This window comes from Apostichopus japonicus, chromosome 15 (genome assembly GCF_037975245.1).
Source record: "Apostichopus japonicus isolate 1M-3 chromosome 15, ASM3797524v1, whole genome shotgun sequence".
Taxonomy (NCBI): Eukaryota; Metazoa; Echinodermata; class Holothuroidea; order Aspidochirotida; family Stichopodidae; genus Apostichopus; species Apostichopus japonicus.
Window position 1 is genome coordinate 7,811,405 of NC_092575.1, and position 17,592 is coordinate 7,828,996.

The following is a 17,592-nucleotide window of genomic DNA, read 5'->3' on the forward strand; positions in this document are numbered from 1 at the left end:
GTGTAGAACTCGTAAATTCTGAGACGGAATGGGTAGTTTAGCCATATGGTAAATGGTAGAACCAGGAGCTGCTACTCTAACAGGGAGCTGCTACTCTGGAGTAGCAGCTCCCTGATTATTCTATGCTATTTTTTTCATGTGAGAGCACGCCATTTTAGGATGGGAGGAGCAGAAGGGAGGGGCGGGGCAAGCACAACCACGGTCCACCTCTCTAGTTTGGTGTGCATGATCATCATCCATACCCCCATGCATTGTTTCATGGACCGCTGGGCTATCATAGTCAAACCCGGTTACGGTGTAGCCCGTTACACCAGCAGAATTGCCTGTAAGGTTTCATAATAGTATGTACGACTGTATGAAACATAAGTAAAGAAAGAGGTTTGAGACCACGACGTCACTACCATTTGAAAAAAAAAACTATTCTCTGGTCATTCTGTTTGCAAAAAGAATAACGATAATCTAAGAAATCAATTTGATTTTCCCTAGTTATAATAACGTTTCATATCAGAATAATAATCTGATATATCAGAATAATAATCTGATATATCAGAAAAATAATCTGATATACCAGATTAAGAAAAGTTTCTTTCATGACCCTAATGGGCTTTCGTACTACGGAGTTCACCAGCTAAAGGTCCGCTTGGTTAACGGGCTCGTGGGGGGAGGGGGGGGGCGTATTCTGGTTTAGTTCGGGTAGTAACCTGGGTGAGGTGTCTGTGCCGGTATATTTGTGCGGGTAGAGTTTTCCCGGAGGTAATTGCTGGGGGTGGGGTTAATTGTCCTCGGGGGTTTTTGTTCTCGTGGGTGTATGTCCGGGGGGTAGTTGTCCCGGGGTAGTTGTCTGGGGGGTACTTATCCTCAGGGGTATTTGTCCTCGGTGGTGTATGTCCTGGGGTATTTTTCCGGGGGGTACTTGTCCTCGGAGGTATTCGTCTTCGGGGTTTTTTGTCCGGGGGGTGATTGTCCGGGGTATATATATATATCTAATGAATTTGTAGAAAGTGGTATGACAGATATATAGTACGTTAATTAAAAAATTACACACCAGAAAACTGCCGCTTCACTATCGGTTTCGTCTTTTTGGGACTCATTAGGCGAAGGTAGGAATCGAACCCCGGATCTTGTGTCACAGACAAAAGTCCGTACCACTCGACCATAGTGATGCTACTGGTGTGTGCTCATAAATTGGCTTTGTATAACTGTCATTGAGAGCGTATTACACAAGTGTTATAATTGTACAGTGCACCCCTGGTGCTTTGAATCTGAAAAATTACACAGAATAACCACTCTTTATAGGCAAGCCAAGCCGTAAATAAGAAATGAATGTGTAGCAAGTATTATGACAGATATATAGTAAATAAGTAAACCGGTCGTGGAGTGGAATTATTCCGATGTGCTATTAACTATTTTATAGAGAAGAGTGTCCGCGTGGCAGTGAAGTCAAAGCGACTTATATTGATTTCTGCTGGATATAGCAGAAGAAGGAAAATCGGATTATTTTAATCCGTGTCGGATTATTTTAATCCGATTCCGTCGTAACTTCAAAGGAATTGTTTTTGGCTAATCTGGGGACGGCAGATCGTTTCTGATGTTTAAACCGAATGGTGCCGTGGTCTTTAGGTTTAGTTCCCAGAAATTTTCTTTTCCTTTCCTAGATTTATCTGTCCAAGAATCGTTCTGGTCAATGGCAATAACACGCAAATTCTGAATTGAATGATTTGGGAAATTGAAGTGATTTGCAACAGGTTGGTTGATCCCTTTTTGTTTTGATCGCCGATATAAGTTGAGTCATTCTCATTCTAAGAGTGTGTTTGTACTCTCAAACATATTGTAAGTTGCAAATATTGCAGTATAGATGAGGTAAATTACAGTATTTTTTGATAGGCAGTTTATTTTATGCCGAATTTGGATATATATATATATATATATATATATATATATATATATATATATATATATATATATATATATATATCCAGAGGTGCGAAACCGGTTAGAAAGGTCGTAATTCCAATGCAGGCGTTTGTCACCTGTATCGAACAAAACTAGTTCTGTTTTGGTGACATATTTGCCTTACTCTATAGAGATCAAACATGATGCTAACCAACTAGAAATCATTTGTGATTCCTAAAGCCGGATCTCGAAAGAGATACTTTGAACAGGCTCTGGTTAATGAAATGGAAGTAAACGACAAAGGCAAATGAATATATATATATATAAAATTGAAATTGTAATGAATAAGAAAATCCAGAAAAAAAGTAATAAAACGCCCAGCCTCCACAGAGATTCGAACATGGGCCTCCCGCTTTATATGTTGACACCCTTACCACTATGCTATGGACGCTGATTGTATGTCCAGAGGTTCGAAACCGGTAAGGAAGATCGTAATTCCACTGTAGGCGTTTGTCACCTGTATCGAACAATACTAGTTCTGATTTTGTGACATATTTGCCTTACTATAGAGATCAAACATGATGCTAACCAACTCTATCTTTATACACACACACACACACACACACATATATATATATATATATTAATTTATCGTTAATGAAACAACATTTTTGCAATATTTTTTACTATTGCTGTACCATTACGTTATTTAAGTGACTTCATAATGATTACTTTAGTTAAAACAATAATTTTGTTATGCTACTGACCGATAAAAATCTTTACTTTCAGTTCCGGTTATAATTCTTTATACTACGTCTCATATTTGAGAAAAGAATCTTTAAACATTCGAGGTTCATCAGTTAAATTGACTAGTCTAATACACATTCCATTAAATCACTTCCTCAGATGTAAGCTGCAACTCAATGAGAAAATATGAGAAGTTTATGGTCTCAAAAGACATTTTTTGTAATGTATTACAAATGTATCAAGGACAAATAGTGTTGAAGGTCATACACGGATGCTCTGTTGCTTAAATCACGAAGTTAAAATCACATGTTTTACTTGAGTTATTAGGATTTCAAAACAACAACACCGACGTCGACGACAGCAAAAATATGATTTACATTATAAGGGTCTCACTTAGTTGCTAAGGAGCCGACGCCATCAATAATTTAGCCTAGAAGGAATAAAATTTAAATAAATTAAAATTTATAGATATTAAAATATATAACAAATTTTAAAGTTGAATATCACCGGGCCCGCAAAGTCGGATATACTGGTGTCATTTTAAACCTTAACTAAAGAAATGTAGTTAATAAGTAGAATGAAAGAAGGGATAACACCATTTTGCATCTAAACCCTCTTACCCAAACAAAGGTTTAATCAAAGTGAGAGGAACACGCCCCTCCTTTCACCCTTTCCCCTCTTCCACCTTTTAGACCAGGGTTTCCCTAACTTTACACCCCCCACGAACCCCCTGTGTATGTCAGAGTTGTCCACAAACCCCCAACTTTTCGCGACACGATCTGAGTCATAATTATACTATTATGCGCATAACAGTGCTTTTGTAAAAGATCAAGTTCGTAGTGTAATAATGTAATGAAAACGCACGGTACGGTACTACTATGGCAACATATGCGTATGGAACGCGAAAAGAGTTTGTCGATAGGTACGACTTTTGTACATTACTAAATTACATAATATATCAGATTTTAGTTCAACAAAAAGTACTCCGGTTTTGACTTTCAGAAACGTCTCACGAACCCCCTGGGATGGACTCACGCAACCCCTGAGGGGTCATGCAGTTAGGGAACTCCACTTTAGCAACAACGTCATATCAAATAGAATCTATATCCAAGAAAAACAACAAATATTTATATAAAGAATACACGGAGGATAAAAGAGTATGTGAAGATACATTTATGATATGATACCTACCAAACAGAATCCAGTTTTTTTTTCTTGATATTTTTTTTTGTAGGAGAAAGTATCTTACATGTGAAAATTATTATGGTTGGGATTTGCTTCTCATTTAAGTGTTGGCGTCAGTCCCATAAATTACACGAACGTTCTGAGCTACTCTAGTGGTGTTGGTAACTGATCCAAGAAACGGTGTGACCGATTTACGCTTTACACCCAAGGATTTCATTACGCCATATCTGAACGGTTTGTGCTTAAATGTATAAATGAATGGATTGATACAAGAATTGCAAAGAGCTAGCATCACGGAGAAGTGATAATACCAGCGAGTAAAGTCAATTGGCACTCCGAGACTATAGAGAAAGAATATGATTTGGTTTGGCGCCCAGCAGACGGCAAACGTCACGACTACTACTAATAACGTCTTTTCTAGGTCCTGAGCAGTCTTAAGCTTCCATGAGCTGCGGGTTGGATTTTGCTGGGATTGTCCACTCTCTACAGTTCTATCTGTTTGGGGAAAAGAAAACAAAAATAGTTCACTAAATGTAAAACTCAAGTATTAACTACTGAATGATTTACACCGTATAATGTCTGATAAATAATAAAAAATGAAAAAATAAAATAAAATAAACGAGCACGAACAGGGATTATACACGACCGATACAGATTACGTGAATATGTAATTTTTAATCTAAAGAAGAAATCGACCTTAACCTTCCGATGTATGGAACGCCGAAAAGGACACCACAAATGATGATCATACAGAGGTTTTAAAATGATGTACTAAATGTACACGGTGGTGTCCTAAGTGCGTCCTAATAAATCTGGTAATTTAATTTCACACATGAACGTGTACTAAACTACATCACCCTGTTGATAATGTAGGATGTACATGTACATGTAAATGGGTATGATGACGTGTTGGTTGGTTGGAGATGAATGATGATCGTGTTCACCTCACTTAAGTCACTTTAGTCATGAATGAGTTTTCTCCTGCTAATTATTTTTATCTATTTCCTTTCTCCTTCTCTGTTTTCTTCTTAAAGTCGTATAACAATGCCATCATTTTCTTGTGTTTATTGTGTAAATTTATGTAAATTTATCTAAAGGCAGGGGGCAAATTGCATCGACCCGACTACATGCGACCCGACGCGACTCTGCCGACTACTCGTCGGGAATGAGTTGAAGAGAGTCGTGGCCACCTAGTCGCGTCGACTTCGGATCGTAGGTTAGCCGCACACTAGCCAGAACCAGACGCGACCCAACAGTTTATTCTCCTGCTCATCAGTCCACACGGGGATCAGCCATTTGACTTTCTGCATCCGTCACATGATTTCACGACGCTTCCTCGTTGGCTATTAATTAAAATCGGATCGCATTAGGGTCGGGGATAGCCGCAAGCTGCAGCAACCTGACTCAACTGTGACGTCGACCGACGCCACGGCGAATATCAGACATGTTTGATATGCCCGATTTGGTCACGACAAGAACCGACTGTCGGAATCGTACCGACCCGACTGCGACCCGACGGAAGTTTGGTCTTAGTCGCGTCGGGTCGCAGTCGCGTCGGTGCAATTTGCGCCTGCCTTAACACATCTATGAGGATATGGATATGGAGGATGTTTAGATTATAAAGGGGTTAGCTTGGAAGAAGATGGGAGTTAGAGGTGAAACTCCCCCGGAGGTACATATATACCTCTTCGTGGTTTTTCCAGTTTAAAGATTTGCCCCTTCCGTTCCTCGTGGTTACATTCAAATTGCGGCAAGACTTCCAGTGCCCATCGCGTACGCTATACATCGCCCAATGTCATAAGACGGCCATAGTTTAGTGTCGAAGTATGCCGGGACCCCTATATAAATGTGGGGAGGGGGGGAGGTGCACTCACGGTGCACATATACTCTTTGGTTTAATTTAAAAATTACAAGTACAATAAGAAACTTCTAGAGGGAATCATGTGTGGATATTTTTTGTTTTTATATTTTACTTTGGACAATAAAGAAATGTCAGTCTACCTTATATACGTACTAATTCGGCAAATGCCAAATGAAGTACTTGATAGAGACGATTTTGGACATATCCTTTCAAAATCACATTATCGTTTAGTTTTACTTTTGTGAAACTCATCAAGTGGCTTGTTATAGCACACTTCAAGTTTCTTTTACTTTCCGTTGCTATGGTAAAAACATGAAGTTTCCGAAAACTTGTCATACTTGATATACTGCGTCATAATAGGCCCCTTGACTACCTATAGAAAGTATACTCGCGGGAAAGAGTACAAAGGAGTTTTATCATATAACGAGGGCTGCATGAAAGAGGGCGGAAATGCTTGACAGAATTTTATTGGGGTCGTGTATCCAATTAAAAAAAATAGATTGGAAAATTTATAAGCGGTAGTTGTCACAGAGAGAACTCTCCACAAGGAAGAGAAGTGATTGATGGGAACATGGAGGAGAACGAGATGAACAAAGGTCGCATTTATAGAACAATAACTGGAGACCTCAAATAAATGTCTTAAAATGCAGACAGTAAGGTGAATTAAATGTATAATAAACAGAGAACTCTACAAGGTAGAATACCACAACGACTTGAGTCTTGTCATAATTTAACATTAGCATAAATCTTAAACTATAGTTTAGGCCTTTAATAAAAGGTGAGTCGAACTCTACAAGGCAGAACCCCACAAAGACTTTTAGTTTGTTATAAGCAACCTTATCATAAGCCTTAAACTTTTTAGGCTTATAATAAAGAGTGAGTCGAACTCTACAAAGCAGAATACCACTAGACTTTTAGTCTGTTATAAGCAACCTTATCATAAACCATAAACTTTCTAGGCTTATAATAAAGAGTGAGTCGAACTCTTCAAGGCAGAAATACCACAAAGACTTTTAGTTTGTTATAAGCAACCTTATCATAAACCATAAACTTGATAGGCTTATAATAAAGAGTGAGTCGAACTCTTCAAGGCAGAAATACCACAAAGACTTTTAGTTTGTTATAAGCTACCTTATCGTAAACCTTAAACGTTATAGGCTTATAATAAAGAGTGAGTCGAACTCTACAAGGCAGAATACCACAAAGACTTTTAGTTTGTTAAAAGCAACCTTAGCATAAACCTTAAACTTTATAGGCCTACAGTAAAGAGTGACTACTAGAACTCTTCAAGGCAGAAATACCACAAAGACTTTTAGTTTGTTATAAGCAACCTTATCATATACCTTAAACTTTTTAGGCTTATAATAAAGAGCGAGTCGAACTCTACAAAGCAGAATACCACTAGAATTTTAGTTTGTTATAAGCAACCTTATCATAAACCTTAAACTATTTAGGCTTATAATAAATAGCTAGTCGAACTCTATAAAGCAGAATACCACTAGACTTTTAGTTTGTTATAGCTACCTCATCATAAACCTTAAACTTTATAGGCTAATAATAAAGAGTGAGTCGAACTCTTCAAGGCAGAATACCACAAAGACTTTTAGTTGGTATAAGCAACCTTAGCATAAACCTTAAACTCTATAGTCCTACAGTAAAGAGTGACTACTAGAACTCTACAAGGCAGAAATACCACAAAGACTTTTAGTTTGTTATAAGCAACCTTACCATAAACCTTAAACTTTATAGGCTTATAATAAAGAGTGAGTCGAACTCTACAAGGCAGAATACCACAGATACTTTAAGTTTGTTATAAGCAACCTTAGCATGAACATTAAACTGTATAGGCTTATAATCAGTAGTGACTCTAGTAGAACTCTACAATTCAATTTTAAATTCCACCAAGCCAAAACCACGTCACACATCATGCCGGAACAAATAAGTATTACCGTCAAAGATGCACTTATGTAGATCTATATTTGAAGGTTAATAATACTGAACGGAATAAATTGTTTCCTTGTTATTCTCATGCATTGGTACAAACCATGACATTACGCAACTGACGTAACCTGTACTGAATACTATAAGCCCTGTATACTCGGTAGACCAATTACAATGAAAGTATCTTCAAATTAATCGCCCGTTAATGATCACATTTTTCTTTTCTTAGTAATTTCAAGGACGAATAAGTCACGCAATATCCGAACTGAAAGCTTCTTATTTGAAATGTATGGCTTTCCATATGTTTTCAGATATTTGTAATATTTACGGGATTTTTTACACATACCGAAAGGTTGCGTGCAATATGTATATAATAACCACTGATATAACGGCGTCTTGTCTTAATAATTTATTTGATGCGGTATATCAAAATTGCAATCTGTACATGCAGTATTTTGCAGCCTATATAGTCACACAAATGCAGCAACGTGTATACCAGGAGATATATAACTAGTATATCGGTACAACAAAGTTGACTTTTGTCCTCTTTTCAAATTTCGGAATTATTATTCTTGTCCAAGTTGGAACATTTAACTGGTAATTACCCTTCACAGTAATTGACGTCCGTCCGTCCGTCCATTCCGTCCGTCCGTCAATCGATCCATAATATCCAACCATCCATCCCATCCATCCATCCCATCCATCCATCCATTCATCCATCCATCCATCCATCCATCCATCCATCCATCCATCCATCCATCCATCCATCCATCCATCCATCCATCCATCCATCCATCCATCCATCCATCCATCCATCCATCCATCCATCCATCCATCCATCCATCCATCCATCCATCCATCCATCCATCCATCCATCCATCCATCCATCCATCCATCCATCCATCCATCCATCCATCCATCCATCCATCCATCCATCCATCCATCCATCCATCCATCCATCCATCCATCCATCCATCCATCCATCCATCCATCCATCCATCCATCCATCCATCCATCCATCCCGTCCGTCCGTCCGTCCGTCCGTCCGTCCGTCCGTCCGTCCGTCCGTCCGTCCGTCCGTCCGTCCGTCCGTCCATCCATCCATTCCGTCCGTCCGTCAATCGATCCATAATATCCAACCATCCATCCCATCCATTCATCCATTCATCCATCCATCCATCCCATCCACCCATCCATTCCGTCAGTCCATCCATCCATCCCATCCATCCATCCATCCATCCAATCCATCCCATCCATCCATCCATCCGTCCGTCCGTCCGTCCGTCCATCCATCCATTCGTCCATCCATTCATCCTTCCATCCATCCATCTATTCCGTCCGTCCGCCAATCGATCCATAATATCCAACCATCCATCCCATCCATCCATCCCATCCATTCATCCATCCATCCGTCCGTCCGTCCGTCCATCCATCCATCCGTCCATCCATCCATCCATCCATCCATCCATCCATCCATCCATCCATTGCGTCCGTCCGTCAATCGGTCCATAAAATCCATCCATCCATGTTCTGGAGTAACTTGTCGGCAATGTTTGTGTATGTTTGGATGGATGTAGAAAATATATTGCTATTGATGAGTGGGTGTATTCTGACGTACCTTTCGTTATATTTCATAATTCAAAACTTGAAGCAGAAAACTTGAATTGTTGTGAAATAGTTCTCTCTTTAATAATTAAATCCATTATTATGACTAATTGATATATGCACGTATCATATCGATACATCTACTCTCTTATTCATAATTATATGTCGTGAGTTAATGAATGGCCTAAACTCTCGTTGACGGACAAGAATACCAACGTTCATATGTTTATAGTTATTCACCGTCACAGTCCCGTCACTTCATCAAACTATAATATAAGAGCCGTCTTTATTTACGGGAGCTGGGGTTTCTGGGGCATTTCATGAAGGAATGCTTCCTAATATGACATGAAAAAAACAAAAATATCATTATTTGAGGTTATATATAGACATCTTTATTGTGGCAAAATGTAGGGCACCAAGTATAGAGTAATACAAATGAAAAACACGCAAACATACACCCACACATATAGCTGTCGCAAGCATGATTGTACATGTAATGTAATGCAGATGATGGGCCACACAAATCGGCGTTCTATAGAGTTAATGCATTTCATGAACATGCGGTTGTAAATAAAATCTTTTCATTTTGACCGTCTGTACTTTACATTGATGATAAGAGCGGGATTTACCATTTTCCCCATCGTGTGCCACGATCCGCAATTATAGAACCTTGTATTATACCGATCTCCATAGGCCATGACTGCCGCTGTAGTTTATCTTCTCACTTACTACGGTCTTGTCATCATTAAGCGGTCTTTACATCATTAAGCGGTCTTTACATCATTAAGCGGTCTTTACATCATTAAGCGGTCTCTACATCATTAAGCGGTCTCTACATCATTAAGCGGTTTGTACATCATTAAGCGGGCTTTACATCATTAAGCGGGCTTTACATCATTAAATGCGAGGGACATCTTCATTGTTATTCCAAATGTTGCAAGATCTGCTTTTAGAAGAAATGAAGATGGGTGTGCGGAAGAGCGAGGACTAACCGAATCCTCGGTTGCCATGACAATAGGTATATATAAATCAGATTAATATGCGTATGGATTACTTTGCTACTTTACTGTGAGACGGTGGTTCAGAGAAGGTTCAAATTAATGAGCACATGTTTTTCTTAATTGTTTTTAAATTATATTTTTCATTTTCAATGAGGTATCGTAATATACAGGGAACGCAAACTGATATTTCGGTCGGCTTCTGTCCATGTTCAGTTCAATAATGAATCGAATCACCACAATTTATAGAAACAGCTTACAAGATCCGTTAATCTGCGGCTTCTTTAGGGAAAGACGAAATGAATAATAAATTATAAATGTGTGCAACCCTCCACCCCATGTCCCTGTTTAATCCGTACGCCGTGACTGTGCGTTTGAAGTGTTTTTTTTTTTTACTCAAACATTTTGCTCTCCCGGATTTTAGAGAAACCAGTCTCCTAACTAACAGATTTCTATCATAGAAACAACGTACATCGCAATCAATGCGAACAGAAAATGATACCATTTATTTCCCGTTTGTGAACTTGCGTGATTGTTACGTCTCTTTAGACTTCTTTCGTAATTCGTAGAACAATAAATTCATAATATACAAACTGACATATAGGCGCGCACCGCGTGAATTAAACTCACGTACAACGGATGTATGAATGGTGAGGAAATACACGAGATGTAGAAAGTTCTTCAAACACAAAAATGGATTATCATTCAGATTGTACTTTAATCAGATATAATTTACGATTCCGAATATTTTATTCGTATTTTAGGAGCAGAAAACTGTGCTTCGGTCACCTATATCGCAGGGAAAATCTCTTAATTTGAGATTTTAATGTGATAGCTGATGAATGAAACCGATCAAATCAAAACAAAAAACTGATTTCACAGTTTTTTTCCCCTTAGTTTCAAGACTCTTGTATTGATGTACTCGCGTGATGAAGGTCGAGATTTTCAGCACAACAAGTTATAAGTGAAGTATTCTTTCAAGGGCTTATACATCTTTTAAATCTGGATAAGGTCACGTATGTTTGTAAAACAATAAACTGTTTGCACCGCAGTTAAGATATATACTTCGTTTTACATGACGTTAATTTGATGGAAAGAAAACTCTGAATTTGATCGATTTATCGATGTGAAGGATTACTTAAGCACTTTGAAATATGTGAATGTTGTCAAATTTAGCAATGTTTGGAATGTTTGTCATTTTCTTCCAAAGATTATATGATTGTTGCTTTATTTGACGTCACTGTTTCAATATCCTTTTTTCTCACCCCCAACCTCACGCCCCCCCCCCCCCCCATTTGTAACCGGTAATTCGAAATTAGTTTTAGCTATACTTACAGACGCGAACAAGAATTATAGGCCAAAAAGAGTTGACCAACTGAGACATTACATTATTGTTGTTTGCGAGTACAGGCCTAAATGCTTGGCATATTGGCTCCACTCTCTGGCTCAGAATTTGACGTTTTTTGACAGACCACGAGCTGTTTCTGGAATATTAGGACGATAGGGACAAAATGGAATTGTTACCCCTAAAAAAATGTACCTCTGATTTTACATTGTTTTTTTTTCAAATCTTACTGCCCAGTAACTGGTTGTAAAAGTTTATACCGTTGTTGTAACGAAGTCATGTTGCTAGCTACAACATTGTTCGCACTGTAACTTATCTCGTAATAAAACTGTTTCCATGCATGCTCATTGTGAGGCAGTGTATATAGCTTACAGAGGTTTCATGCTGGCCAGTCAAAGCTTCTAATTTTAATTCATTGATATCACATTCCACATTTCCATAAAGCTTTGCATGGATGTTGCGTAACGTTGGAAATGTTTCAAGTCCGTGTTTTATTCTGTCTAAATCATGTAATATCCACACACATTATCCTTCAGATTATATATTAAAACAACAAAGAATAGATGTCAACTACAATTAAACATTTTGTAGGTATAAATCCCCCTCCCCCTCCACCCTTCCCCTCCCCCTCTCTCTCTTCTCCTCTCCCTCTCCCAAACACTGACCTCTAGGGGTCAGTGCTCCCACACCATACAGCAGAATTCAATCGACCAGACACACCAGAGAGGGCGGCAAGAGAGGGGAATGGTTGTATAAACCATATCGGGATATACAGAAATGGTTGTCAAATCGAATGTAAAAACAGCTCCATATTTGGCTTCGATTGATATCCTTACTCATGGCTTATAGCAATTTGTCCCGAAACAATTATCAGATTTCCGTGTCCAACTGTATAACAATGAAGAAGATGAAGACAAGACGACCCGTAAAATCAATACAGTCCCTCTGGACTTTTGATGTCATAAATAACCTTTTTATTTCTTGTTTTTTTTTTTTTGTTGGTTTTTTGTTTACAGCAACTGCATGCAGGGGCGATCATGACCCTGCATATTGACATCAGCCATAGGCAGACTCATTAGGTTCAATCAGTCACTCATACATGCAAATATCTGTCCAGAAATGTACTTTTTGAGGTCTGTTTTCATTTTACCTTTCTTCTTTAAAGGAAAATTTAGAGATTTGAATACGGCATCACCCGGAGAGGTTCAACAGATTAAAATAGGTACAAACAGTTTTCAAATTTCCCGTTAAAGCACGTATCAATTATCAAGAAGTGCAGATGCATACGCTGAGACTCTATAGTACGGTAGGAAATTTTCACTGCGTCAAGTTATTTATGATGGACAATGACCGTTCGTCGTCCAATAAAATTATGACGTCATTAGCAGTGAGTGTTCGGAATTCTCGAATACGGGAACTGTCTGCATGCATTGATAGTCGATTCTCGATATATATATATATATATATATATATATATATATATATATATATATATATATGTATATGTATATACATATATATATATATATATATATATATATATATATATATATATATATATATATATATATATATATAATTTCAGCAGGGTAGATGAGAACAGGGCCTAAATCTTATCGGGTGGTGTCCCTGCGTGTATGTCAGACACATAGTAAGTGTTGAGTATACAATATATATGGTAATTAATGGTTTATCTCTCTTAGCAGTAACTATCAGAATAATTATCAAAATGTTGACGTTATAGCGACCGACTTGTTTTCTAAGTTTTAAGTACGACGACCAAATAACGATGTCTTTGATTTTCCTAGAAACGTGCAAGAGAAAGCAAGCAAACATTGAAGTTCATCAAAATTTTTCACACCGATTAACGCCACTTACCAGTTTTATGCATATGAATTCTCGTTTGTATGAGAAGTTAAATAGATCGAAGGGGATGGGTGTACTGCGAAGAGAGTTTACATGTAGCCCTATACCCAGAGAGAGAGAGAGAGAGAGATCCATTTCAACACAACGGTGCTGTGGTGTCGTGGATGAAGAAAAATGGGAGGGGGGTGTGGGTTGGGAGGGGGAATGAGGGGAGGGAGTGGATATGAGACAATTAAAAGGATTTGGGGAAGGGGTTGGGGTTATCAATGAAATTTCAAGGAAATATGATCTTAAGACTAGGCGAGGTGCTAGGCCCATCATCGAGTCTTATCTGTATAGCCTATACACAACAGTGAGGTTGCTAACGTAACACACTACAATGATCCTCGATTGCCGTTCTTCGTTTCACGAAAGGTGCGTTAAGAGTATATAGGAGGACCCCGTTTGAATGCTACAGTATAGTTATACTGGTACTTACTGTATGCAAATGTAATGTAACGCTTCTTAGTGGCAGTGTTATGATGGTTGAGTTTCGAAGTCTTTTCAATTTTTTGGTGGTATTTCCACATGACAGGTAAATACAAACTACCGTATATGTCTTCAATACATGCAGCCTGAATAAAATGACTTTAAAGAGTAACAAGTCATAAATATTAATATTAAATAACAGAAAAGTCCAAAGTGGACGCCGTCGGTCCGGGCATATCAATTATAACGGTTTCCTATGTACGCCATACCCGATATGAACCTTTGCATACCTGACATTCTTTTCAGTGCTTTGATATGAAGCTACATAATATGCAGTTGTGAAACATCATGAGGATTACAAATCATTTCATGGCAGTTTTAGAAATTGTGTTTGGGTGAAAAGTAAGGACAGTTTCATGCAAGAGCAGACATATAAAAGCTGAGAAAGTTAATAGTAAACTTTCTAATACTCCAGCTCAAACTCTCTAGAAGGTCATGGTTTGGAAATTTGAAATATCTCTCCCCTCCCCCAGCGCCTTATTAAAAATAAATAATAGACAGTAATAATGCGCAGGGTATACTTTATGATATAAAATGCTATATTTGTTTCAGAATATGGTGTTGTCGCTCTCAAAACACCCCCCCCCCGTCCTATACATCTCCCCCCCCCCCCACATTTCATACTGATTTCAAGGATAATGACCTACCTGTAGTTTGCCTGGTCACTTTGCTGGCGATGATTTGTTGCTTCAATGTCTTAATCATGTAATACTGAGCAAACGTATTTGCCGTGATCGGAAATACGTAAATGAGGATAAATACATACACCCCTATGAATAGCTGCACTCTCGAAGAAAATGGGACAAAAATACAGCTCTTTACAGAAGAGTCGTAATCAAAATTGTAAAAGAACCACATGTTTGCGAAAGATCCAATTAACCAACACAGGAGCATAATAAACAGACTCTTTTTAATTGTAAACATATTCTTGTAAACCAATGGATACACGATAGCAACAAATCGTTCCAAGTTAACAGAGAGCAGGCTGTAGATGGACGCTATTATGGTCACCCACAGAGGATATTTAGACACGAAAACTCGACAAATAAACTCGCCAAGAAACCCATCTGGTACAGAAGGGGTGGATGGGAAAAAGTGAAAGGGTATCACCCAAACACAAGTCAACATATCGGTAACACTGAGGTGTATTATAAATTGACTCGTTCGATTTCGCAACGCTGGGAGTCGAATTAAGGCGAAACATACCAAAAAGTTACCGGTGATTCCAACTGCTGCGATAAAGCCGTAAATTACACGAACAAAAATGTTATGTTCTATTCCAACTGCCCATCCGGTTTCCATTCTAGGTCTCTCCGTAATATTTGTAGATTCCATGGTACAGATTGAAGATGAACATTCGAAATTTGCCAAACCAGCTGTACTACACCCCAGTTAGATCTGATTGCAAAATAAAGTGATCTTGCACGAAGTGAACTCGATGGCTATGCCTGCTAAAGAATATTATATATGTATCAGAAATAGTTACAAATCTGTGTTTTATATATAGATATAGATCTAGCTATGTCACACTTCTTTGAAGGTTTTGCCTGGTTTTTAACTGCAGTTGATATTATCAATCACGGCCGTCCAGCCTTACTGCCCTCCATTAAGTACTTGTATCGTCACAGTAATTAGTCAAATATTAAGTGCGTAGTTTCGTCTAATCAGCGATCATTATCATTATGTGGAATAAATCATTTCTTTCAAACCGCACACGAAACCACAAATCGGTGACGAAAACACTGACGGCGAAGTATATCCAACGCAGAGCCGTACATCTTGGGCTGGCTCTGATAAATCCACCTGAACTGCACGTATATATATATATATATATATATATATATATATATATATATATATATATATATATATATATATATACAGGCTAATTGAATATATGACCGTCGATGGCGATTACAATATACTATGAGAATGGAAAAAGAATGGAGTACAGTTGAAGAAGATCTGCTTGTGCGCAGACGCATATGAATGTATCCAATGGCGATAGCCTACTGGAGAAGGATTTTGATTTTGCTTTGCTTTGCTTTGATTTGATTTTGACAACGACTTGCTTTCTCGGCTCAGAGACCGTCGTGTGCATATATTTATCTATAGAACTACAAAATGCTCAACAGAGATAATATTCTGAAGAAAATATATCCACGTCTTAAAATATCTATGTTTTATTGAGTGATATTAACTTGTAACTGTGTATATGTGATGGACATATCTTTCGCAACATCACCATGTCCGGCAAGTCTTTTGGGACGATACGATTAAATTTAAACCCGTGTGCGTTTCACTCACTATTAAAAGTTGTTCGTAAGACACAATTTATCATCGAATGAAGTGGAGATGTTTCTTAATCTTAAACATCTGTCACGATGCACTTTTCCCGTTCAAAGTTCAATTATTTCGCTTTACAGAAGAGTTGAAAGCATTTAACCTTTTTCAATTATTAATGAAATGAATAACTCAGCTGGCCACTGACAGACATGGTTATATACGTGGAAAAAAAAATGATAGAAAGATGTTGTGTTTGTGTTTATATCATAAATTTAAAGCTAATTTCCAGATTAGAACTTCTCAAGTGTCCATTTGTTGTTTTCATTTCTGCTTGCACATGACAGTACTGGTAATGGATAACGTCACACAGGTGCGAAGGAAAGATTATCTACGTTGGCAGATATTTTTAGGAAATGACTATAGTAGTTACCTAACACGGACCTTATATTTCGGATTGCCAGTGATAGTAAATGAAAGTACCCTGAAGTGCATGTGTGGCGCAGAATTGTCCTCATATGAACTAGAATACGTATAACTCTAGAATACGTTTACTTTTACTCTTTGACTTATTTGTACCCTTACTCATATTCAGGGTAATCTATTATATATAAAGTAATATCAGATTAAGTACCGGCGGTACTCACGCTTAGCTCTTGTACTCATATTCCGCGTGCTCATATCAAGGGGACGTCTACACAGTCCTCAGAGTATCTACAAAGCCATCTATATATGTTTATCTGCAGAGTATCTACAAAGCCATTGATGTATGTATATCAGAGTAACTACAAAGCCATCGATATATGTATATCAGAATAACTACAAAGCCATCAATGTATGTATATCAGAGTAACTACAAAGGCATCAATGTATGTCAGAGTATCTACAAAGCCATCAATATATGTATATCAGAGTAACTACTAAGCCATTGATGTATGTACATCAGAGTAACTACAAAGGCATCAATATATGTCAGAGTATCTACAAAGCCATCAATATATGTATATCAGAGTAACTACAAAGCCATTGATGTATGTATATCAGAGTAAATACAAATCCATCAATATATGTATATCAGAGTAACTACTAAGCCATTGATGTATGTACATCAGAGTAACTACAAAGGCATCAATATATGTCAGAGTATCTACAAAGCCATCAATATATGTATATCAGAGTAACTACTAAGCCATTGATGTATGTATATCAGAGTAACTACAAAGCAATTGATATATGTATATCAGAATAACTACAAAGCCATTGATGTATGCATATCAGATTAAACTACAAAGCAATTGATATATGTATATCAGAGTAACTACAAAGCCATTGATATATGT

The 17,592-nt window shown here is 37.8% G+C and overlaps 1 protein-coding gene across 2 annotated transcripts; it reads right to left on the reverse strand.

Annotated features, from left to right (window-relative positions):
- Positions 1-2,161: 2,161 nt before the first annotated feature.
- Positions 2,162-15,763, reverse strand: LOC139981117 (allatostatin-A receptor-like). Of its 2 annotated transcripts, none has more exons than XM_071993298.1 (2): positions 14,613-15,763; positions 2,162-4,316 (listed from the first exon to the last, which is right to left on the reverse strand). In XM_071993298.1, exons 1-2 carry the CDS (start codon positions 15,302-15,304, stop codon positions 3,926-3,928), a joined length of 1,083 nt encoding a protein of 360 aa, XP_071849399.1. In that variant the 5' UTR covers positions 15,305-15,763; the 3' UTR covers positions 2,162-3,925. The 2 variants fall into 2 exon arrangements, with proteins under 2 accessions (XP_071849399.1, XP_071849398.1); XM_071993297.1 differs by having other exon boundaries at positions 2,164-4,320; positions 14,617-15,763.
- Between the last annotated feature and the right edge of the window lie 1,829 nt (positions 15,764-17,592).

Bases quoted from the DNA above. Each gene is read 5' to 3' on its own strand.
- LOC139981117 (XM_071993298.1), bottom strand. From the start codon at position 15,304: ATGGAATCTACAAATATTACGGAGAGACCTAGAATGGAAACCGGATGG. The intron at 4,317-14,612 runs GTCATTATCCTT...CCAAACAGATAG, and splicing joins ACCAGGCAAACTACAGGTAG to AACTGTAGAGAGTGGACAAT.